We start from the raw sequence: 23,901 nt of genomic DNA, 5'->3' as shown, positions 1-23,901 counted from the left end.
TAATATTACTTCTGCTCTCTCTTATTATTAGCCTTTTATATGTGTAATACTTTAAATACAAAATATTTTAATTAAATTTAAATTTTACTTGTCGGTTTCAAATTATATATTGATAAAAAAGCATCAAACTTTAATAATCACAAATATTGCTCATCGATGCTACCGTGCCGAACAATTTAAATTTCGCGCCATTATCGAACGGCGCACGGATCTAGAGTGCGTTCGAAAATCCTACTTCCAATTTTTAATTGAAAAATTTGTTTGTCCTTATTGGTCGATTAAACGTCAATTTAGTCTACAGGTAGGATTTCCGAACGCACCCGAAACGATGATGTAGCGCCACACAAAGCTCGCGCACCTAACCTACGATCATAATAATAACAAAAGCGTCGCGCAAGGGAGTCTTGTTATCAAATATCGCGAAGTCATATATATCTCTCCGGTTCTGCACGGCAGGGCAGGCGCGATTTCGCGCGTGATTCGCGCTCCGTTGTAATGCCGAGGACGTGAGCCTCCGTCCGGACGGGCTTCGACAAGATGGGCGACATACGGGCTGGTCTCGAGGACCTGAAGCTCGACGGTGTTCTGTTTGCCAACGTCAAATACTACGTCAGCGGTGAGGGCGATCCCAAGGTACGACGAGTCGTTTCCCGCGTTTTTGTCGGATGGTGCGGAGCAAATGCGAAATTCGCAGCGATCTCACGATGTTCCCGACAATTATAATGATTCTCTCGTCACTTCACTTTGAAATCGATATTATATTCGCCGTTAATGGAGGTTATAATGTGATGCGCATATACAAGTTGACATCGATATAACGTATCGTCTTCCTTTTTATCGAATTATAGTTTCCCTCTTGTTTTTTTTTGTAATACTTAAATTTAAAAATATTAAATACTTTTCTATGCTGGATATATATGCCTTGTATTAAAAATCAATTTGTTTATTGTTTATAAGTCGTAAACAATGATTTTGCAACTACTTTCAGATTTTGAATCTGCTGCAAGAAGGTGGGGCTGAGAGATCCAATTATTTTAGCACTTTTGTTACACATCTGATAGCAGGCTACGAAGCGTTAGAAAATGATATTTCTCAAGCAAAGGATCTATATGAAATTCCAGCAGTCACACAAAATTGGATCTTATATTCTGTTAAATGCAGCAAACTACTGCCGTATCCTTCTAAAATAGAATATTATTTTAATGTTAATAATTATTTGCACAGTTGATAAAAGTATACATTATTTTTTGAATTTTAATATTTATTACTATTAAATATTTTCAAATTTTATTTATAAATGATATTAAATAAACAGTTTTAGGCTTAGACAAATTTTTGAAATAAAAAAATATATTTTCTTAATAAATCAATTTGTATATAAACAGAGTGCAATATTTCTCACCAGAAGAGAATCAATTATTCTCGAATGTACGTATCTGCTTATCCCAGATAAGTCGAGCGGATAGCAAGTCACTCTGGGCAATGATAACATTGCAAGGTGGCAAATGTCAGTTACGTTTGGATAGATATTGCACTCATTTGATCACGGGTAAAGCGAGTGGTATCAAATATGAAACTGCCGCGAGACATCATATACCTACTGTAACCCCTGATTGGATAACAGAATGTTGTAAGAAAGGCACTCTTGTTAGCGAAGTGGAATATCATCCCAAATTGCTATTGTCTGCAAATAGCTCGACAGCTATGATTACTGGATTTATGGACGAAGATACTGATAACAACATCGCGCAAGGGGAGCAGGATCGAACTAAGGCCATGTTGGAACAACTCAAGCAACGCATGCCGTGGAATCAACCAAATCCACCTGTGTCATTGAGTACTACGCATAGCCTTGGTGCAACAAGCACAGCAACTGTTTCTTATTCGACGAATGGACAGAATACCGTGAATATGCAACAGCAACAACTTCCGCGATCAGTTCCCTCGTCTAGTTTAGGGACACCTGCAAACGTTCCATCAGTTTCTGATCAAAATGTTAATATTAATCAAGCAAATTGGCTCCCACAGCCTTCTCAGCAAAGCAATGTTTCTCAACAGATAAAAGCTATACCATCACAAATACAGCAACAAGAATTATCTCAACAACAACAAATAAATATGCAACATCAATTGATACAGCAGCAACCATTAACATCACCACAACAGCAGCAGCAGCAGCCGCCGCCGCCGCCGCCGCCGTTAACGCAACAACTTGCACAGCATCAACAGCAGTTGCAACAGCCACCATATAATCAACAACAAATTCTTAATCAACAACTATCACCTCAGGTACAACAGCAGCAACAGTTAATAGGACAACAACAGACATTGATGCCGCAACAGCAGCAGCAGCAACAAATAAATTCACAATTATCTCAGCATCAATTAACTGCACAGCAACTATTAACAACGCAACAAAAGCAATTGACTCAACAACATCAAATAATCCAACAACAGATAAATCAACAGCAACAGTTGCCAACACAACAGCCACATTTGGCGCCACAACAGCAACAAGTGCAATTAGCAACACAGCAGCAGCAGCAAATAGTAATGCAGCAGCAGCAACTACCTTCTCAGCAACAACAGATAGCTACTCAGCATCAGTTGACCCAACAACAAGCTCCATCACAGCAACTCTCCGCCGAGCAAAGACAACTTATTTTATTACAGCAGCAGCAACAACAAAAAATTCAACAGATTTCACAGCAATTACAACAATCCGCTCCGCAAAGTTCACAATTTGTCATAAGAGACGGCCAATTACAGCAACAACCACAGAATCAACAACAATTAATCGGACCAAATCAGCAAGGATTTATTGTAAAACGAGACCCGCAGTGGCAACAACAACAGTACCACTTACAATTGCAGAGACAACAGCAAATTGGACCTCTGAGATCCGAAACGCAATGGAACCAACTTCCCAGACATTTAATTCAATTAGATAAGCAGACACATTTACAATTGCAACAGATGGACACTCAACAAAGAGCCCAATTCATCCAGAAATTGCAGAAGCAGCGAAATCTGCTATTGCAGAGACAGGTGCATAATCGTCAACAAGGCCCGCACATTGCTGTTATCAGGAATCCCGGTAAACCGGTGCAATCGACTAGTTTACAGTGGATTCCACAAGTTCAACAACCTCAGATGATGGGACCGCAACTCACGCCAACTCCTGGACAGAAACCCGTGCATTCCGGGGTGCAGCCACCGGCGTTAACCCCGATAAACTCTTCCAATCAGGTCATTGTGCCGACTGGACAGGCTGTTCAAGGATCGCAAGTGTCGCAGACAGGACAGACATTCCAACAGGGACAATTAACACCTCAACAGTTGGTGCAGTTACAAATGCAGAAGCAGCAGCAAATGGTTAGATTGCAGCAGCTACATCTCCAACAACAACAACAACAGCAGCAGCAGCAGCAGCAGCAACAACAAGGCGCGCAACAGGAGACACCTTTAACGCCTTTGCCAAATAACACGCATATTCCACCGGATCAACAACTTGTCGTGAACGCCAAAACGAAAACTGCGCTGGCTAATATGCTAACCAACAGATTGCAAGGCGGTGCTACCGAGGGTAGTGCAGCTGGTCAATTGAGATTGATGACCGCGCAGCACAGACCTCCACCACCTCCTTCTCAGGATCCACAGCTCTTGGCTGCTTATCAAAGGAGAACTTTGGGAAATATAACGAACGGTGCGCCGACAGGAGCACCAATAAAAATGCAATATCCTCCAGTTATGCCACAGCCCAAACCTCAATTTTATGGTCACAATCCAAATTTAAAACGTATGTATCTATTTTTATAATATATTATTATTTTATTCATATTATTATTTTATTTCATATTATTGTTATCAAACTAGCTAACACAAAGATATAAAAATTTATTTTTGTTTACATTTTTATATTATATTGTTAATAATGACTAAAATATTTGTATTTTTAGTGCCACCAGATCTATTTTTGTTGGGATGTATTTTCGTTATTGTCGAATATGAAAACCAACGTCCGAATGAAGTCTCAGTTTGGAAGCAAGTTATTGAAAGACATGGTGGCGAGGTAGAGCCGCAATATTGCGGTCGTGCGACACATGTACTGGCCATTACGCAGAAACATCCGATCGTGGTACAAGCGTTACGCGATGGAAAACGTTGCGTCAGCGCGCATTGGCTTTCTGACGTTGTCAGTAAGCAACAGGTGTTACCACCGTGGCATGCCTTGCACTTTCCGACGCCGTTCAGTTTGACTGAGCTTCCATGTGTCAAGCAAGTTGTATCGTTTTCCGGATTCGAGGGAGAAGAACGAGCAAAAGTCAAACATATGTTAGAAGCTTTGGGCGCCAAATTCACAAACTACTTTTCCAAACATAATACTCTTCTTGTTTGCAGAAGGTACTGATCATTTTGATATGCCATTCTTTAAAACTGTTTAGCTATACTTTAAATGTATTTGTGCTGTGATTGTTCACAACATGTTACATAAATATTACAAAATAAATACTACTCAAAATGGATTTTAGACCAGATGGACAGAAGTATAAAAAGGCTCGCGAGTGGTTAACTAGCGTTGTAAACGCACAATGGTTGACCGAGTTGCTTTGTGGACAGACGAATGCTTTGCATCAACTTGAGAGTCAAAAGTTTCAACAGTTTAGTCTGAGTAATCCTTTCAGACTAGATTATTCACTTGTGCCTCATCTCATGGGTATATAACATAATAATTACTAAATAGAGACTAACATTAATAATATAAATTGTATTTCAACTGATTCTATCATATACAAAACTCTGTCAAATTATGTTCTATATGATTCTTTGTCTTTTCTAGCTGCTTGGAAAATACCAATAAACATTAGTCAAGAGTCGTATGACAAAGTAAAACAGGTTGGTCAGGGACCAAATTCGATCAGAAAATACAAAAAGCCGCGATTGGATGGTCCATTGTTGAATAAGGATCCACATCTTTTGGGTTTGGAAGAACCAATTGTCGTCAGCAATCCCGATCCTCCGCCGCCTGATAAACAACCCAGAATATTATTTTCTGGTATTAATCCCAGGAAACATGCTAAGGTATCCTGAAGACTGTTTATTTAGCAACAAATGTATTCAAAAAAGGCCAACTTATTGAGCAATATTTAAGATGTTGTATCCAATTAAAATTTATTTTATAAACAATATATTAAATTACAAAAAACCTTCCATAAACGTTTCAACCGCACGCGGTCTTCCTCAGTATAACAGTGTTACGTAATTTATAATTCTTACAAAAAAATAAATCATCCTATTTTTAAACTTATTAATAGTCCGTTAATTCGAGTCGAGACTTTATTAGAAATTTATGCGTGTTACAATTTGTCATATTTAATTTATAAAAGTATTCGCCGTAATGTGATCTTATAATGTTGGATCTCGTAAATTATTTCTTCGTTTTTAAGTGAGAAATTCTTAATATCCATAGGCGCTGTGATTAACAAATAAATAACGATTAACGCATGTCTACTAATAGATAAAAGGCCTTACATAAATTTATTATGCTTACTTTGTGTCGCCTCTTCTCACAGTTTAACACAATTTTTTTTTTAAATTGAAATTATTATAAATAGATAAAACCAACAGTCTAACAAGACATCTCATTTTGAACTATATTTAATCGCAAATTATGTATGTTTATATAATATCGGATAGATGTGCCTAAACTGTTGATGTCCTATTTGTCTTATTATTATTTTATTTTGGCTAATTTGTCTAAAATATCATAATAGGACTCGCTAAGAAGCTCAGTGTCTTTATTTAAATTTAATCCATTTTTTTGTTCTTTAATGTGTAACATCTCTGAGATGACTGTTTATTTAGGCTATTAAAGTATCACGAAGACTTTATTTAGTCATATTTTATTCCTGTCGGTCCCACTTTCTCACCCTTTGCATTTCTTAATTACTTGCAATCATATATTACACATCTCATTTTTATGCTTCCATCTATTACTACGTGGAGTCTATATGATTTGATTTTTCTCTGATTTTCAGAGAATTCGAGAACTGGGAGGCGCTTTGGCTGCTAGTTGGCGAGATGCCACTCATCTGATAATGTCGGCACCATTACGAACAGTGAAATTATTATGTTGTCTATCGCGATGTAAATTTATCGTCAGTTTACAATGGTTGCTCGATTGTTCCACAAAAAACACCTTCGTAGATGAAAGCGCATATATGCTTGGTGATGCGGAATTTGAGAAGAATTTTAATTGCAATATCGAGAAAGCTTTAGCGAGTCCGAATCGAGGAACAGTACTTAAGGTAATAATTAAATTGGATTTCTTGAGTGCAGCTACATATATTTCATATGTAAATACAAGACAAAAATGAAAGATTATTTTCAATTTATCTAATTAATTCATTATTACATTTTTCATTCACTTCTACTATGCTTTGCATTTAAATAGGGTAAAATATTTTTCGTCACACCGAGTGTGATACCATCTCCTTCCGCGATGGCAGAAATAATAGAAAGTGCGGGAGGTACAATGGAAAAGACGCGTAGAACACTTGCGCAGATACAAGAAATGAATAACGGGAAAATAAATTATGTCATCATAACTCATGAAAATGATCTTCTTCTGCTTTCTGATGTCTTAGAAGCAAATATTAGTAAGTAAATTACACAAATTAGCTTTTTAAAATTAATATTTTATTAAAATTAATTAATGAAAGGCTCGTATAATTTAACAAAATTAAACAAATCATATATAGTAGGCCAACTGAACGAGCAAATAAATAAGGTGTAAAAATTTTTATTAATAGTTAAATAATTAAATTAACATTCCGTTACAGAATCGATATAAATTGTAAACGTTTCGACTGCACTACAGTCTTTATCAATACATAAAAGTTAAATATTAAAATACAAAGTTAAATGTTAAAAATACAAAGTTAGTTAAATATTAAAATATAAAATTGAAACGATTCTTCGCTGTTGACCAATAGATATGCAAGGCGATTGGTCTGAGATGCCAAGTTCAAATGTCGCATAACTTGGCATCTCAGACCAATCGTCTTGCATATCTATTGGTCAACAGCGAAGAATCGTTTCAATTTTATATTTTAATATTTAACTAACTTTGTATTTTTAACATTTAACTTTGTATTTTAATATTTAACTTTTATGTATTGATAAAGACTGTAGTGCAGTCGAAACGTTTACAATTTATATCGATTCTGTAACGGAATGTTAATTTAATTATTTAACTATTAATAAAAATTTTTACACCTTATTTATTTGCTCGTTCAGTTGGCCTACTATATATGATTTGTTTAATTTTGTTAATATTTTATATTCTTATTATTCTCTTTGTATAAGAAAGAGTTAAAAATTAAGTAAAGCAAATATTAAGTATAATAAAACTCTTTAATAAATGTTTTTATTTGAAAAATTTACAGATGTGTATAGTGCGGAAATTGTATTTGGCGCAATTGCACGACAATACTTCCAACCTGATGCGAGTCAAAACTAAAAAATATGCAAGTTACATTACCGTATTTTTATCCCTATTATGGGCCTATTATTTCTTAGTGAGTTATTTTCAAGACAAAAATCTTTGCTTACCTTCAACAATGGGACAATAAAGAATGTAATTTTATGATAAAAAGAAATCATTTTTATACGTTTACACCCATACTATCATTTTAGTTGTGATTGTCGATATATGTATATGATGAATTTAACATCTTTCTAATATATATATCTCTCATTATTCAATAATTTATTTATATTGTTATTGAAATTGTGCTTGAAATTTGTGTGATATACATATGTGTATATTAATATTGTTTCTTTTTTTTACAGATCACATTTTTTACACATATATATCAATATATATCAATAATCGTAATTAATTGTATAATGAAGTTTGCCAGCAGAATTTTTCTTATAACCGTAAAGACGGCAAACATTTCTAGCGTTGCAAAAGAAAGAAATATAGTATTTTTATTGTTACGCTGAGTACAAAAATGAGGATGTGTTTCTAAGATCAATTTTGAGTAATTAAGAATCCGTATAATTCTGTAGAATAATCTCAGAAATCGCGAAGAAGAATGAATTTATAAATAATAAGATACAAGTTTCTACGTTAATAGCAATCTCAGCGACAGTGATGTGTCTTAAAATGTATCTAAAAAAACTTTCAATTTTGACATTAATTAGATTATTTAATGCAATTGATCTCTGTATATTTTTTCTGTTCTTATGTGAAATACCAATGAATCATCAGATCTAAGATTTATGTAATTTAATCAAAAACCGTGGAAAACCATACTTATTCTCAAGCTAATTGGAACGATACAGCAAAGCGCCAGCACCGTAGCCCTCGTAAGCCACATTGTCGATGAATTGTTTGGCCAAATGACGTAGACTATCATCGATATTATCGGCATACCCTGCCATATGCAGTATCTGTTGCAACAATCTACCTCTGGTAGGATGTGCTTTTATGTCAACTTGTCCTATCTTTGCCTCTAAGTCCTTTTGTGACAAAAAACTTCTCAAACTTTTATACTCATCCGTATAAACGTCCAAATCAGGCAGAGCCTGAAGAAGATCTTCGATATCGACGTTCCGGATCGTCATCTTTCTGTTAATCGCGGTTTCTGCTTCAGTAAGATTAGCCATATACATCTCCAATCGATTGACACATTCGGCTTGCCCTTGATTAATTTTGTTATCGTACGCAGTGACCAATTCAGCGATGTTTATCAACAAGGTAGTTTGGCCAAGAAGCCCCGAAGCTAGGAAAGCTTTCAGCGTCTTCAAGACAGCGTCCATCGGTCCACCGATGTCCTCCGAAGAAGCAAAAGCGAGAGCCTTCTGCCAGACTTCCGGCTCAATGCTTCTGTCCAAAGCTACTTCCATAAGGAGTCTTCGGATCCTGGAGGAACGCTCCTTTCTGGCTATGGCGGTAAGAACTGGTGTAGCGATAATAGAATTCCTCAAGAGTTGCCAATACTTTCGAGTATTTTTCAGAATCAGCTCACCGTAGACGCTGTCTACGATGTCCGACACTCTATCCTGATGAGCCTGCCGACGTCTGAGTTGACTGACGAAAGCCAGTAGCAAGTCTCTCCAGGACATGTACTCGAAGGGCGAGAGTTGTTTGACGGTGTCTTGTACGTCCGTATTATTTTGCATTATGGATAACAGCTCGATACCAGCTTTCGATCTGGAGATCATTCTGTCCCTCAGTATCAAAAGTGTATAGTTCAGCGTGTTATTCTGAAAAAAACTGGCAAATTCAGAAGATTTTCGACATTCCGCGGGTTTCTTCAGAAACGGCAACAGCGTATATACGCCGATTAGAATCTCGTCCTGTGGAGACAGACTCGAAATAGCATTGGCGACCAACGCGTACGGATCAGGTGACGTGCTGAAGCCAGTCAATTCGCGCTCGCCATGAGATTGCAAGTGTTCGACGAGAAGCGCGACCGATTCTCTCACCTCTGGCGTCGCATCAGGTATCCTCAGATTCGCCAACATATAGGCGATCAATTCCGGACGCGATGGAATGATTTTGTTATTAATCAGCGATGCTGTCTCGCCGATTATTTTCGGCCAGGACCCCACGAGAGCCTTGACCGGTTTGCGGTAGGTCAAAGGCGACGCTGCTCTCTTCAGCTCCGCCAGAGGAATCTTTTCCAACGGATCGGCCTTCGGTGGTCCGAGGGTTGGTCTGTAGATTTCATCGGCGTCTAAAACGCCTTTCGACAAGGATCGCCTGATCAAAGATATCGCTGGGAGGACGTACTTAGGCAAGTGATTCTCCATGGATTCGAGGATGACGTCTATCTGCTCCGCGATAGGCGCGTACATTATGGAAGGTAAGACATCGAGACATTCGATTAGCGAACCCCCGTTCTTCAAGTAATCCTCGACTGTCTTTACAGAGTGGTACAGCTCATAAGTTTGGATCTGTGATAAATGAACAGGATAATATATCTCGTTTAAGTTTCTAACAAGTTATACAATTATGTACAAATTTCAATTTGACCAAATTTAGTTCTATAATCGTCGAATTAATTGATCTCGAAAGTATACGTGAGTCGGAATTACTTGAACTTAGCCTCTTGTTTCTCAAGCAAGATTGCTTACCGGCAACTCGTGAAGAACCTTCCCGAGATTGTGCTTCAACCGCGTCGCTGTTTTTAATTTCAGCGTTAATTTTCTATCCAGGGACGAGGAATACCCCACGGCATCGTCGAACTTGGGCGATTTTGCGAGGAGGAATCCAAATATGTGGATCAATATACCGCACTGAAGCCACATTTTCCGTATCAAGATCTACTGATTCAATCGTACTATCGAGCGATGTCCAGTTCAAGGTATATAAAAAGTTTTAGTTGAACATATACGCGTGTACGGTTGTAAATAACTCATATTAAAGCGTGCAAATGCGCGATAGTGTGAATTTAATTCTCGCGATCGAGAAACCATATAAAGATTCGTGATTACATGCTGAATTAGACTCAAGATTCTTTTCTTGTATTAATCTCTTTTGTTTGATCATGACTTACATATCCTCTAAATATCCTAAAGAAATAACAAGACATAACATTTTCAAAAATATAACTTTTATAAATGTGTTTATACATTTGTGAATTCTTAAATATCTCTTTTTAAAAATATATAGTACATCATCTTTTTGTAGAAAAATAACGTACATAAAAATTCACATTTATAAAGAGAGTTTGTAAATCTCAATTTTATAGATTTAATTGATATTATATGCAAATTCTCTTAAAGAATATTTTTATACATATTTAAACATTTTAAAGACATCACATATTATATCAAAGAGTATTGCGCTATATAAATTATATTTAATTACATGTCCCTGTTAGAAAATTTTGAGCATTATTTCTATTTAATATTTTTGTACTTGATAATAGAAGTAAAAGATAAATGTATAGCGAAAAATGAAACAAACATTGATAAGAGAGTATACTATAGTTATGTCAGACGTATGTGAATACGATCTTAATATCTTTTCTATTAATAGATTCGTTATTTGATAACTACATTTATTTTTACGTACATACACATTTCGGTCTAGTATCACGATAAAAATGCATTCGAAAGAGGGATCAATGTAAAAGTCTAAGACATATATTTTTAGACTCATATAAAACACTAATTCTTACGTCATATTTTTTCTAGAATTCTATACAAATTGTAGAAAAAACTTTGTCGACTAGCACATTTTACACATCTATGACTACGAGAGTATATTATGTAGAGATCTGTTGTTGAATCCAGGGCAAGTATTTGGCCACGTCGACGAAGACGACGTACTGACTGAGATCGCAGGTCATCCGATCGCGATCGTACAGCGATCGTGAAACGATGCCGCGCAGCTGATAACGGCCTGTCGTAGAATCGTAAATCACCAGCCCGCTTCCGCTGTCACCGTTGCAAGGACCGGTGCCGTCTAGCGTGCCAGCGCAAAAGGTGCGATTCGAGGTGAAGCTGACGAAACGCGAGTCACTCCAAAGACACACCTCCTATAATTTATGCAACAATTGGACCGAGTTTTTAATCTATAATATAATTGTCTGCAAAATATTTGTTCAATCGGTATATGTGTGTATAAATAGCCATAATCTGAAGGATTGACGAAAAGGACCCCGGATCAAATACATAGGATTTTGATTTTCGGAATTAGTTGGTTTTTTCATATATTGTAGCTTATGACTTGCTGAACAAAAGATGTAATAGTTAGCTAAATGTTCGATAGTTACTGAGTTACAACCAGTCAAACATCTTGCAAAGTCCGAGTTTCTCGTGTTTGACTGGCTGTAAATCAGTAACCATCTATTATTTAGCTTTAAGTCTATTACATTTTTTATTCAGCAAGTCATAAGCTACAACATACATAGAAAATCAGCTAATTTTACCGCGATTCAATTTCATTTAGGATTTTATATAGGTTTAAAAACCTTGTACTAGTTACATAAAATTGAATCTTAATAAGATCAACTGGCTTTCTCATATGTTATAGCTTATGATTTGCTGAATAAAAAATGTAATCGGCGCAAACGTAAATGAAAAAAAAAAAAAAGAAAGAAACAGTTCCACCGAAAGCGAAAATTCTATGTATTTAGTCCTTTGTGCCACGTCCATCTTGATCGCAGTTATTGCATAAAAAAGCGATTCGTCACTCCAATTCTAAGCATATAATGATTCCGACAAATCCATCCGTTATGGATATATGGATAACGAATCGCGATGCGAAAGCATCATTGCACGTGAGCCGTGAGAATCTCCAAAATTGTTTTATTTAATGACGTATTATTTCCAAATGCGTCATTAAATCTCATCTAGGTCATCTTGAAAATATTTTTTCCTCCGTTTAAGACAAATTTCTTGGAATTGTGACATAATTATGATAAAAAAATCATCGAATGGGAGACGGTCTTACCTGACTCACTATCGGCACCAACGCCATTCGCGGTTCCGCGAGATGAGGATGGCCAAACTCATCCCGACCCCATCCTACGACATATCCTATCTTATTAACGGCACTCTGGAGATCGATCGGGCCATTCCATATGCAGGCAGGCCTAATCCTAGGGCTAAACTCAACAGGGTTCCTCAGAACTAGAATCGCCAGATCGGAGTCGCCGGTTTCTTGGTGGAGGTAGTTGGGATGTATAGTATATCTTTCAATCTCTTTATTCACGGATCCCGCTTCGTGAAAATCGCGCAGCCGATATCGTCCCAAGGATACGACCATCGCACTAGGAGGTATATTGGTCTGGGCGTCCAGCTTGAAACAGTGCGCCGCTGAACAAAAAAAAAACGCGAATGAAGCATTTTTCAACAACAACATATTAGAAAAGGAAGATTGAATTTCTGAGAAATCTTGTGAAGAATTTCTAATGAGCGACAATTAATCATCCTCCTCGCAGGTACTTCCTTATGTACATATGTATTTTTATATTTTCTCTTTAATTTCTTAAAACGCACCTGTTATAATGTGTTTGTTGGTCAGAATGGATCCGGCGCATTGAAACTCGTACGAGATTTTGACGACGAAGAGTGCCACCAGCCATGGCCACTGCCCCGGCGTCGTTTTCATTCCCTTAGCGATTAATAAATTAACGTTGCTGGTGTTAGTGCTGATACCGCATTCATTGTTATTATTGTTATTGCTTTGTTGAGGAGGTTGATTGTTATTGTTATTATTATTTTGATTGTTATTGTTATTATTCTGATTATTATTGCTTTGTTGTTTATGTGGATTTAGAAATATATTGTTGGCGATCCCGTCAGAGAGGCTGACAATTGTCGGACTTGCAGTGGTGGGTTTCTTTATCGGAGGTTGAGTGATAACGGGTCGATTCGGCGGACGTAGAATGATAACGGGCTGATTCGAAGGACGTTGAGCGGCAACGGGTCGTTGCAGAGGAGGTGACATGGTGTACATGGGCGGTCGCGTGTTTTGTGAAGACGGCAAAAAGATATTTTCAAACGTGTTCAAATTCTGCGGCGAACTAACGGAACTGTGCGAAAGCGGCAACACATTTGGCGGATACAAAGTGTGCTCCAGCTCAATGGAAGTCACGATTTGGCCAGTCGCTAAAACGAAATACGGTCTGTTAAAATAATTTTTTTTTCTTTCAAGAAAAAAGTAATCTTCCAAAAAATAGAGGATAATCCTAAGATTTTTTTTCAGGTAAAGATAATAATGATTTTTTTAATGAACTTTATATATTATAATTCTCCGTTTGTTGACGCAAAGCTAAATTATTTCCTTGAATTATGAACAAGATTGCGCTTCAAACTTGACGTGGAGAAAATTGGAGAACGTGTAAATCTTGCGACTGTATTCTTGAAATTTTGTATACAAAACATTAATATTGTTTCTTAAAACATATACTCACCGCGAGAACCTGAACAATATTGTTGATGGTTAAACCATAATCCGGTCAATAATGGCAACGGTTGACGTAAGGGAAAATGAAGATGATACAACAAAGGTCTACCCTGTTGAACTGTTCGAACGGATTCCTCTTTCGATTGCGCCAATTCCAATTGACCGACATAGTTCTGAAAACGTAACGACATTTGAGTTAATTATTCACAAAACGATATGCGAAACAAGAAATTAGATTTTCTATATATTATATAATTATATCTATATAGGTATTTTATATATTATATAATTTTATATATTTTATATATTTCTATATTTTATTATGCATTATATTATACAAAAAAATACATGCACTCGATTAATCAAATTTTGTTTCAGAGATTTAATTTCTAGTCATATAAGTGTGATATACTAGAAATTACTAAAGATGATTCATCATACATTGATGAAAGCACTATTGTTTCTTTCACATTACTGATAATGAAGAATGCGTTTACCGTCGACAAACCAACGGCGATGCTTAACGCCACTTTCAGATGAAGTTCGACGTTTTTTGGCGGGGATGGGATTTGGATCTGAGCCATCACTTCGTTCGTCGCAGGATCGCTTATATACATGAAGTATTCAGGACATGGAGATTGTTGCCCGAGTACTTGTAGCAGCATGCAAAGTAGCTGCGACAGCAACGCAATCAAAATAGGAACCTTGGCCATCGTGAAACTCTGTCGCAAACACAACGAAATGGATACACGTAATTTTTCATGAATAATTATTGATTTCAAAATAATTGTTACTAAACTTTTCACTACCAATTTTTATCGTCTCATCTAGGATGTATGTTTCCCTATTGATGGTAGTGAAAAGATTAATCAAAATAATAATATCCATTAATTTAGTTCTGACAATATTAGTTTTTCATTGAGAAACTCATCGTTTCTCGATCTTACAAGTAGTCTAAAAAAGCTCAAATCTTATTTGATTTTATTCAAAGTAGAACTTAATAAAAAAAGAGACAAAAATCAATTCGTATCTTTGAATGATATTTGCATAATAAATATCTAGATATCTATTTGTCAATTATTAAAGAACACAATCTCGATGACGTTTATTGCCATGCATTACAAGTGAACCGGAAAAAGTAATGAAACGTGACAAACACAGATAAGCTCGAATTGTTGAAAATACGTTTTAATTATTCTATAGAATATCATACAAATTCCAAACATTATTTCACAATATGATGAACTTAACATCCGAATTTATGATAGCCCGTAACGATATTTACTTTTTTGAAAACTGAAATAGTTTTTTATCTAAATGAAATTTTAATAATTTAGTAAATTATTTTATTTTTAAACTTAATCAGCACAAACTCAATTCTATTTATATTTGTTATTTAATTATTTATGTTTTTTAAATTTATGTAGCTCTTAAAAACTATTCATATCACATTTGATAATATAAGATTTCCATTTTTAACAAAGGCAATTTGTATAATTATGACATTAAATATTATGACATCAAGTGTGCCTATTATATAGTCGAGTATATAACTCTGTACCTTTTTACTTGATAACCCTTCTCAAAGATCAAATACTTCAATACGCCTATTAAGTATAAGTGAGATAATGATTTCGCTCTTATCGCATTCATTTATGTTCATTGATTTCATTTACATTTTATTTTCAATATTATGATCGGTATGAATATGTTTGCTTTTTAATCCAATATTTTGAATCAATTTCTGCTCGAAAGGACGATTAGCTTAATTGCATTCAATAATGAGTTTTTTTTGATAATATTATTTGTTCTTTTTGTTATATTTATGATATTACGACTGCTATTAATTTTTACCAATGTTTCAATATGCATATAAATAGTATTCAATAACATATAATATAAAGCACACATATTTTTATTAATTTATTATTAATAAATGAGAAAAACATTTTTTTTAATTTAGATAATTATTTGATTTTAATCGTTTTATTGGATAAACAATCCGTTAAATAATAATAATAATAATAATAATTAATAAATAGAATTCTTTCTTTTAAAAAAATTGCTACGCAAAAGATTGAAAAATTCAAATAAAATAAACTTTAAATCGTTTATATTACAGATGAGAGAGAAGAGAGATTTTGGAGTATTACATATATAACGAATAAGACAGTTAATAATAAGAGACTCCCGATGACATTTAATATAGGAAGCTAAAATGCGAAGTTAAAATTAAGAAGAGATGAAAAAAATGAGAATTTTAATGACATTATTTACTTTGTCAAAATTCGACCATCAATTTCTATCCAAAAATGTCAAGTTATGTCAAGAGATATCCGCTTTGGATAAATAGATGGTTTACGCAAATGTATGCAAATCCTGACCAAATCCTCGCTCAACAATAATGATACGCATTCCGGAATATTTTTAATGATTACCAGTTACGTTTTCAATTGATGACATTTAAAAGGAGAACAATTTCTATATATGATGGTGGATTAAAGTATCTTATTTCTATCGTACATTCTGCAAGCTATACATATATTCACCATGCACCTTGGTCGTTTAGCAGTCGTCGAACTGGTGATAACCGGTCAAGTTTACGCACCGCTTCATTAATCAACGGATTTAAAATTCAGATGAAAATCTATGCGATTTCGAACTGTCTGCCTTCACTTTATTATTGCATTATTGTTTTATTGATTTTTTATATTATTATTTTTTATTTTAAAATGCTGTATACTACATCTTTTATGTCTATTTATCACTAATATATGCTGCGCGCACTGTTTGTTATCTGCTTTGTATTTGATATTAATGGGTTTCTCCCAATAGGTTGCAACGAGCAATTACAAAAGTCTAACGGATTAATCCTCGCAGCTTCGACCCGGCGATCTTCGCTCTTCGTCGAGACATCAACTGACCAGTTTTGCTGAAACGTCTTAATGCTTACATTTTCCGCGCCGAAGACACGTTCTGCAGTGATTGAGGTAGTGGGGCACCTCGAGTCGAGGCGACTGTGAATCGGATCGTCATTCGGCGGTTCTTCTTTGCGATGCAGAGAATCCTGGGCCGATGAACGCAACAAGGAAAATAGAGAATAAGCATAGCATTCTCTTCTCCTGGACAATACGCGACGCAAGCAGGAAGACTGGAGAAACCGCATACGTATGTCCAATGAGTCATGGATTTCGATAGCTTCGGCTATCATCAAAGCGAAGCTGAAGAGTTATTACTTGAATGACATGTGTATAGTTACATAAGTACGTATTCGAAAAATTATTATCGTGTAATTACGTCTCTCTTCACTTTTTGTTTCTTTTTCCTCTCATTTGTATTCCTGCACATCTTTTCAAGGATATTTATTTTTTGAATACGTTTAAATACGTTTTTTTCGAATGCATGCAAAAAAATGAATGAAAAGATACTATGTTTGAACGTTTCTCGTGCTAAACGAGAAATACTGATATATATTTACCGAATATCATTTAGATTCTTTTTTTAGTATATGTTGTTATAGTAAAAAATAGAAACCGAGACTGCGAGTAGCTCGATGGGTGGATTGGAAATCGGGGATTCCAAAGGATGGTCAATAAATGTTCAATGAGTCATGATGAGAAAATAAATTTACATGCTACAATAAAAATATAGTACGAAAAATTAGCAAACAAGAAATGATCAACATTAATAAAAATATATCGCGAAAAATATAATCAAATATAAAAATATCGTGTATATATATATAACATATTCAAGATAATAATTTGAAAAAAGAAATATATATACATGTATATTATAAATTTCAGATATCGATTGTCTTGAATATGTCATTATTGCCTGATATTCTATTCATGTTTCTTGACGTCATTAATTGTACGTTTCACACCACAATGTTGTAGTACACGTTACTTAATGACGTTAGTAAATTAAATTCCCAGAGGTTTTTACGAAATTTACACTTTATGCACTTTGATGATTTCACTCATGTTTCCAGGAATGTTACAAATTGTTAGTTTTCCCGAACTAAGTAGAGAACTTGTTCAATTAATGCAATCAGAAATAATCTAATCACACTTTACATCAAATTTTCACGAAAAAGTAAAATATTAAAAGAAAACAAGAGAAAAGAATTTTGTTATATTCTTTTAATATAATATATATTAAATAATTATAGTTACATCGGTAAAAATTTCGGCTTTTCTTTGAAATTTTATATTTATTTTATATCACATATTATACTTACCAAATTATATATCTCTAAATGCCTCTTCAGTTTAATGATTTTTAAATGATAATTGCCATTGCATCGTAATGTTATTTTAATCAACTTTCTTAAGTTTTAGGTAGCAATCTGTGAAATATAAAGAAAACATTGTAACAAGAAGAAATTTCTTCAATTTTCAAAATATTTGCTGTAAAATTATAGATTTGATATCTTTTTAATTATACATTCTCATACGTATATTACGTTTAAAATAAAATAAACATATGTAATATTTATATAAATTTGTACATATTGATATACTGAAGTATACATATATACTAACACTTTGATCCTTTTAATAGATTTATAAGCCATTTTCACACATGTTTTACAGCAGTTGGAATACATCCTGGATAACTTATTTTTTTTAAGTTTGCTTTTGCTTGCCTTTACTGGTTCTAAAAAATTACATGAAAAATTAAATCGTAAATAATCACCAGGGATTTCTCATCTTTTTTATCACATATACTTTCAATTATTTTAACTTGACACTAAGATGCATATATTTTCGCAATATTATAGAGATATGAAAATAGATATGACTTAATGATGCAATATTGTTTTCAGACGTTTATCAATGCGACATAAAATGTATATATATACATCGGACATTGATAATATGTTGGAATTATCAATCATATATGCTATATTTAATTGTAAGCGCAATTTACTTTCAAATTCAGTTTTTTCTTTACATATAAATATCAAGTATCAACTTTTAAGTTATAAGCAATATAAAGCTTTTGTAAAATATATCTCGGAATAGAGCTAATATAAATAACAAATCTTAATAATTGTTTAAACAGTTTGAAAATGATTTTATTTTATAGAACTTTAATATAAATTTAATTTTTTTCGATGTGATTGAAACATGTATTCAATTTCGGCATATTTATACATTTAAAAAGAAGGATTTTAAAAAATAAAGAAGCTTAATGATTCGGAATAACATATATATAATCCTATAATTCTGTGTGCAAAAACGAATATGTATTGTAATTTGCTATCTTCCATGAATTCATTACATTTTCGTTATTGATTGCGCTGTCAGTTTTTATGCGTACCGAATCATTAAACTTCTATCTTTTTTCATCATTTTTTAAATTTAAGTATAGTTGTGTGAAAATTAAATAATCATATATATATACCTATATGTACGTCAATCATATTAAATTTTATATTAAATTCTGTGAAAGAGATAAAATTATTTAAAGAATTAAAACTTTTGTTATTTATTATAATATACATAGTTATATAATGTGAGATTGAATTATATTTCGAAAGCTTCAACTTTAATTTCGCAAAGAAAGCATCTGTTTTTAATTCATGGAGTCACAAAATAATTCTCTGAAAGTTTTTTATTAGATGAATTAAAAATTAACTAATTTATAATAAATAAAAAAATTAATAATAAAAATAACTAAATATATGCAAATATAATAGTAGAAAACGCGCACGGCTAAAAAGACACTATATATAATCTTTTATTATTTTTTTATTATTAACAAAAATATTAATAAAAATGTATTTAATAATAATAAAAGATTATTTTAAATAGAATTCTATTTTGGCATATATTTTACTTTTTACTTTTTTACCACTTATTTGTAATTAAAAATCTGATAATCTGCCTATATATATGATATATGCGATAATATATATTCGCGCTAAAATGGAAATCCACATAAATTTAGCTCTTCATTAAAATTCACCTGTACATCGTATTCAACTGTAATTTATCTCTTCATTGAAATTAGCCTGTATTTCGTATTTAATTGTAATTTTTTTATTTTATTGTATCCGCAACTATTTCCATCGAGAAATGAAGATTAAATTGATACGTCGATTCATCGTCGAATCGATATATCGAATTGACGTCGATTCGATCAATCGTTTCTCGCTAGGTTTGAATTTATCTCTATTCGAAATATATATTTGAAATAACTGATGATTTTTAGAGAGTATATGCATAAACTACATTGTTAACAATATTTACGGATATATATGTATATAACGTTTTTCAAAAAGTATCAATTTTTTCAACATAGTGAAAACTGCGCACTTGATAAATGCGCAGTTTTCACCTCATTTAGTATCTCGCCGATGCTGCGAAGAAACACATAAACATAACCTTTCGGTTACAAGTTACAGCTTACAACAGAATTCTCGGAGTGAACCTCGTCGAATCCGCGGAAAAATGGAAGAGGAGATGGATGTCGCGAACGAGAAAGATGTTGCGAAGGCTTATCGGGAGAAGGCCGCGGATGACATCGAGGAAGAGATGACGGGGAGCGAAATGGAAGATGAAGTCGAGAAAATCGACGAGGTCGGATCTGACGACGACGATGAAGATGACGACGACGAGGAGGAGGCGGCCGATGAAGCAGAGGTAAAATCTCTGCAAGCTATCCTGACAGAGAATCCGTACGATTATGCAACCCACGTAGCTCTGATCAACAAGTTGCACAAAATGGGCGAGCTGGACCGTCTAAGAACCGCCCGGGATAACATGAGCAACATGTATCCCTTGAGTCCTGACCTCTGGTTGTCCTGTATACGGGACGAGATCAAGCTGGCGGTCACTCCGGAGCAGAAAGCTGAGGTGGTGAAACTATGCGAGCGAGCTGTCAAGGATTACAGTTGTAAGTTTACTTTGCTTTAGCGCGTTGAGTTTGATTTTAAAATTGTCCTATTATTTTTCTGCACATAAATATTGCACTTGTAAGTCTTTAATATAGTGCATTGAATTTGATAAATTTAAAATTGTTCTATTATTTTGCTACGCATAAATATTGCACTTGTCTTTACTTTAGCGTATTGAATTTGATAAATTAAAAATTTAAAATTGTTCTTATTTTTTTGCACATAACTATTGCAGAGAAATTATAATATATATAATGGATACTTTTAGCTGTAGACGTGTGGCTGGAATATCTGCATTTTAGTATTGGAAATATGGGAACAGAAAAAGATGCGGCTAAGAATGTTCGCGATCTCTTTGAACGTGCACTGACTGGTGTTGGATTGCACACTATTAAAGGGGCGATAATATGGGAAGCGTTTCGAGAATTTGAAAGTGTTTTATTCACATTGGTAAGTAAATATATTAGCTTGTGCATACAGAAGTCCTTTACTCAAGCATCATCTTTCTTTTTTAAATAATTATTCTTAAATTTTTGTGTTCAGATCAATACTGCAAATATGACAGAGAAGAAGGAACAGTTGGGACGTATTGCCAATTTATTCCGACGTCAATTAGCATGTCCTCTTTTAGACATGAAGAAGACTTATGAGGAATATCAGTCCTGGCGCACAGGAGATGGTGCAGAAGCTGTTATCGATGATAAGATTGTATCGAGAGGATACGAACAGGCTTCTGCAAAATTAAAGTTGCTTATTCCATATGAAGAAAAGCTTAATTCTGCGCAAGGGGAAGCTGCAAGTGAGCTTGATGCTTACAAAGGATACTTGCTACATGAAAAACAGCAGGGAGATCCAGGCCGTATTACAGTTCTGTATGAAAGGGCAGTAACTGATCTAAGTTTAGAAGAGTCGATCTGGATGGATTATCTTACCTATCTGGAAGATACAATAAAGATCGAATTTGTATTAGATCCAGTTTATCAAAGAGCATCGAGGAACATTCCGTGGTGCTCGAAAGTTTGGCAAAAATGGATAAGATCGTACGAAAGATGGGAAAGACCTGTATTGGAAGTACAAAAGTTATTGGAGAATGCCTTGTCGAATGGCTTCTCTGTGGCAGAGGATTATCGAAATCTGTGGATTATATATCTCGAATATTTGCGGCGCAGAATCGAACAATGTTCCGATGAAGAGAAAGAAAGACACCTAGATATCATTCGTAATACATTCAACAAAGCATGCGAGCATCTGGCAAAATATTTTGGCCTGGATGGCGATCCCAACTGTGTCATCTTGCAATATTGGGCAAGGACTGAAGCGATACACGCAAGTAACATGGAAAAAGCTAGGACATTATGGGCCGATATTCTTTCGCAAGGACATTCTGCAACGATTTCCTACTGGTTGGAATATATATCGTTAGAAAAGTAATTATGCTTATTTATTTTTAAAAAATGCTATTTAGTAATTACTTTTGTATTTATAATTTATACGATATTTTTATTCATTCACAGATGCTATGGAGATACAAAACACTTAAGGAAATTATACCAGAAAGCTTTGGCTTCTGTAAAAGACTGGCCAGAAAGTGTAGTAAATGCATGGATAGATTTTGAACGTGATGAAGGGACTTTAGAACAAATGGAACTCTGCGAGGCAAAAACGAAGGAGAAGCTTGATAAAGTTAATGAAGAAAGACAGAAAGCGCAACAAGCTTTTTCTCAAGATGAATCGTCTATGCAAAACAAGAAAGCTAGTAAGAGAAAGGGAGATGATATCGGCAAATGGCACAATTTAGGAGCTTCTCCATCGAAAATCGTAAAAACTGATGTGCAAACGAAACCCAAATTACGTGAAAGCCGTTTGAATTTTGATGCTAAAGCAACAAACGACAGTACTCGAGAGGAGTCGAAACCAAAAGTCGCACCACCGCCTGGTTATAAAGCGACGAAGGATGATGATACGGATGATAAAAATGATCAGCATGAAGTAAATAATAACGTTACAGTTTTTGTCAGCAATTTGGATTATACAGCTACTGAAGACGACGTAAGAAACATTCTGCAATCAGTTGGACCAATAATATCAATCAGAATGATTAAGGATTACAGAGGACGCAGCAAAGGATACTGTTATGTACAATTAAGCAGCGCAGTATGTATTACTTTATTGATTGATGAAAGAAAACTATGAATGAAAATGGAACTACATGCACAGATGTAAAAAAGTAAGAATTACAACTTTGAAAAAGTATATTTTATGTATAATATAAATTATATATTATATATATATATACAGGGTGTTCGGTAACTAACGGACCAACGATCACAAATGGATTCTTTGGTCAATTTGGGAACGATTTTTCCTCAGCGAAAATGTCAAAAAAGGTCATCATTTTTTACAACTTTCCAATATTTGTCATTATGTATCTTTATAACTAAGCCTCAAATTAAAATTGTATTATAGTAAACTCTACCTGAAATTAACTGAAGAATGTAATTATGTTAGACTTTGAACTCCAAAACGTTTAGTTTTCAAAAAACCCATTTTTTTCAATCGCTTATAACTCGAAAATTATTGACTTCTCAACATTTTTGCTGAGGAAAAATCATCATCTTTTCACCTACCCTACAACCCCTCAACGGTTGGCACCGGAGTTCCCGAACACCCTGTATATATATATATATATATATATATATATATTATATATATTATATATTATATAAATTATATATTATATAAATTAATGTTATAATAGCTTTAATTCCGTTTTCATCTCATTTGCAAATTTTAAAGCATTTAATAAAGAAATTGTTTTACATCGTTTTAATAAACTCGCTATTGCAGGAAGCTGTAGAAGAAGCTTTGAAATTAGATAGGACACCTTTAAAAGGACGTCCTATGTTTGTCTCAAGATGCGATCCTGATAAGAGTACTAGAAGTTCTGGATTCAAATTTAGCTCTATGATTGAAAAGAATAAACTCTTTGTTAAAGGTATATAACAATTTTTATACTCAAATTACACAATATATAATAAATTACAGTTGCGAAATTGCTTTC

The 23,901-nt window shown here is 34.1% G+C and overlaps 4 protein-coding genes and 1 long non-coding RNA gene across 20 annotated transcripts in view; 3 read left to right on the top strand and 2 right to left on the bottom strand.

The window, feature by feature from the left end:
• The first annotated feature begins 340 nt into the window (after positions 1-340).
• Ptip (PAX transcription activation domain interacting protein) lies at positions 341-8,225 on the top strand. Of its 2 annotated transcripts, XM_085488482.1 has the most exons (10): positions 341-633; positions 989-1,173; positions 1,386-3,799; positions 3,960-4,404; positions 4,533-4,717; positions 4,841-5,082; positions 6,039-6,308; positions 6,455-6,659; positions 7,449-7,529; positions 7,855-8,225. In XM_085488482.1, the coding sequence occupies exons 1-9, from the start codon at positions 538-540 to the stop codon at positions 7,520-7,522; spliced, it is 4,116 nt and encodes a 1,371-aa protein (XP_085344608.1). In that variant the 5' UTR covers positions 341-537; the 3' UTR covers positions 7,523-7,529; positions 7,855-8,225. The 2 variants fall into 2 exon arrangements, with proteins under 2 accessions (XP_085344608.1, XP_029163171.1); XM_029307338.2 differs by lacking the exon at positions 7,855-8,225 and having other exon boundaries at positions 7,449-7,678.
• LOC114934650 (uncharacterized) lies at positions 7,948-10,344 on the bottom strand. The gene is made up of 2 exons (XM_029307344.2): positions 10,150-10,344; positions 7,948-9,969 (listed from the first exon to the last, which is right to left on the bottom strand). The coding sequence occupies exons 1-2, from the start codon at positions 10,321-10,323 to the stop codon at positions 8,335-8,337; spliced, it is 1,809 nt and encodes a 602-aa protein (XP_029163177.1). The 5' UTR covers positions 10,324-10,344; the 3' UTR covers positions 7,948-8,334.
• LOC114934647 (spliceosome associated factor 3, U4/U6 recycling protein) overlaps positions 9,128-23,901 on the top strand; it is a 25,615-nt gene continuing 10,841 nt past the window's right edge. For 7 of the 12 annotated variants that reach the window (XM_085488484.1, XM_085488486.1, XM_085488485.1 and 4 more), the window contains exons 1-10: positions 9,128-9,878; positions 10,231-10,379; positions 11,314-12,965; positions 13,049-14,114; positions 14,312-17,196; positions 20,343-20,839; positions 21,109-21,290; positions 21,384-22,267; positions 22,355-22,994; positions 23,688-23,835. In XM_085488484.1, coding sequence (XP_085344610.1) covers positions 20,395-20,839; positions 21,109-21,290; positions 21,384-22,267; positions 22,355-22,994; positions 23,688-23,835 — 2,299 coding nt within the window. In that variant the 5' untranslated portion in view covers positions 9,128-9,878; positions 10,231-10,379; positions 11,314-12,965; ... (1 more) ...; positions 14,312-17,196; positions 20,343-20,394. Of the gene's footprint in view, positions 9,879-10,212; positions 10,380-11,313; positions 12,966-13,048; positions 14,115-14,311; positions 17,197-20,342; positions 20,840-21,108; positions 21,291-21,383; positions 22,268-22,354; positions 22,995-23,687; positions 23,836-23,901 lie in introns of all 12 variants that reach the window. The other 5 variants (XM_085488487.1, XM_085488492.1, XM_029307339.2 and 2 more) reach the window with 5 other exon arrangements.
• On the bottom strand, positions 10,285-17,086 carry LOC114934648 (serine protease gd). Of its 4 annotated transcripts, none has more exons than XM_029307340.2 (6): positions 16,887-17,086; positions 14,431-14,655; positions 13,941-14,106; positions 13,024-13,635; positions 12,476-12,840; positions 10,285-11,558 (listed from the first exon to the last, which is right to left on the bottom strand). In XM_029307340.2, the coding sequence occupies exons 2-6, from the start codon at positions 14,644-14,646 to the stop codon at positions 11,286-11,288; spliced, it is 1,632 nt and encodes a 543-aa protein (XP_029163173.2). In that variant the 5' UTR covers positions 14,647-14,655; positions 16,887-17,086; the 3' UTR covers positions 10,285-11,285. The 4 variants fall into 4 exon arrangements, with proteins under 4 accessions (XP_029163173.2, XP_085344620.1, XP_029163174.1 ...); XM_085488494.1 differs by lacking the exon at positions 16,887-17,086 and adding an exon at positions 16,457-16,699; XM_029307341.2 differs by lacking the exon at positions 16,887-17,086 and adding an exon at positions 16,483-16,699.
• Positions 23,010-23,432, top strand: LOC146720388 (uncharacterized). The gene is made up of 2 exons (XR_014926070.1): positions 23,010-23,067; positions 23,139-23,432. It is a non-coding gene; the product is annotated as an uncharacterized LOC146720388 (long non-coding RNA).

The sequence above is a fragment of the Nylanderia fulva genome, unplaced genomic scaffold (genome assembly GCF_048542155.1).
Source record: "Nylanderia fulva isolate GAGA-0341 unplaced genomic scaffold, ASM4854215v1 Scaffold7, whole genome shotgun sequence".
In the NCBI taxonomy this organism is placed as follows: domain Eukaryota; kingdom Metazoa; phylum Arthropoda; class Insecta; order Hymenoptera; family Formicidae; genus Nylanderia; species Nylanderia fulva.
This window is presented reverse-complemented; position numbering and strand designations above follow the sequence as displayed.

Coding starts and splice junctions, on each gene's coding strand:
- Ptip (XM_085488482.1), top strand. CDS start 538: ATGGGCGACATACGGGCTGGTCTCGAGGACCTGAAGCTCGACGGTGTT. Junction 634..988: donor GCGGTGAGGGCGATCCCAAG/GTACGACGAGTC, acceptor AACTACTTTCAG/ATTTTGAATCTGCTGCAAGA. Junction 6,309..6,454: donor ATCGAGGAACAGTACTTAAG/GTAATAATTAAA, acceptor GCATTTAAATAG/GGTAAAATATTTTTCGTCAC.
- LOC114934650 (XM_029307344.2), bottom strand. CDS start 10,323: ATGTGGCTTCAGTGCGGTATATTGATCCACATATTTGGATTCCTCCTC. Junction 9,970..10,149: donor AGGTTCTTCACGAGTTGCCG/GTAAGCAATCTT, acceptor CATTTATCACAG/ATCCAAACTTATGAGCTGTA.
- LOC114934648 (XM_085488494.1), bottom strand. Junction 13,636..13,940: donor ATATTGTTCAGGTTCTCGCG/GTGAGTATATGT, acceptor ATTTCGTTTTAG/CGACTGGCCAAATCGTGACT. Junction 12,841..13,023: donor CAACAAACACATTATAACAG/GTGCGTTTTAAG, acceptor TTTTTTGTTCAG/CGGCGCACTGTTTCAAGCTG.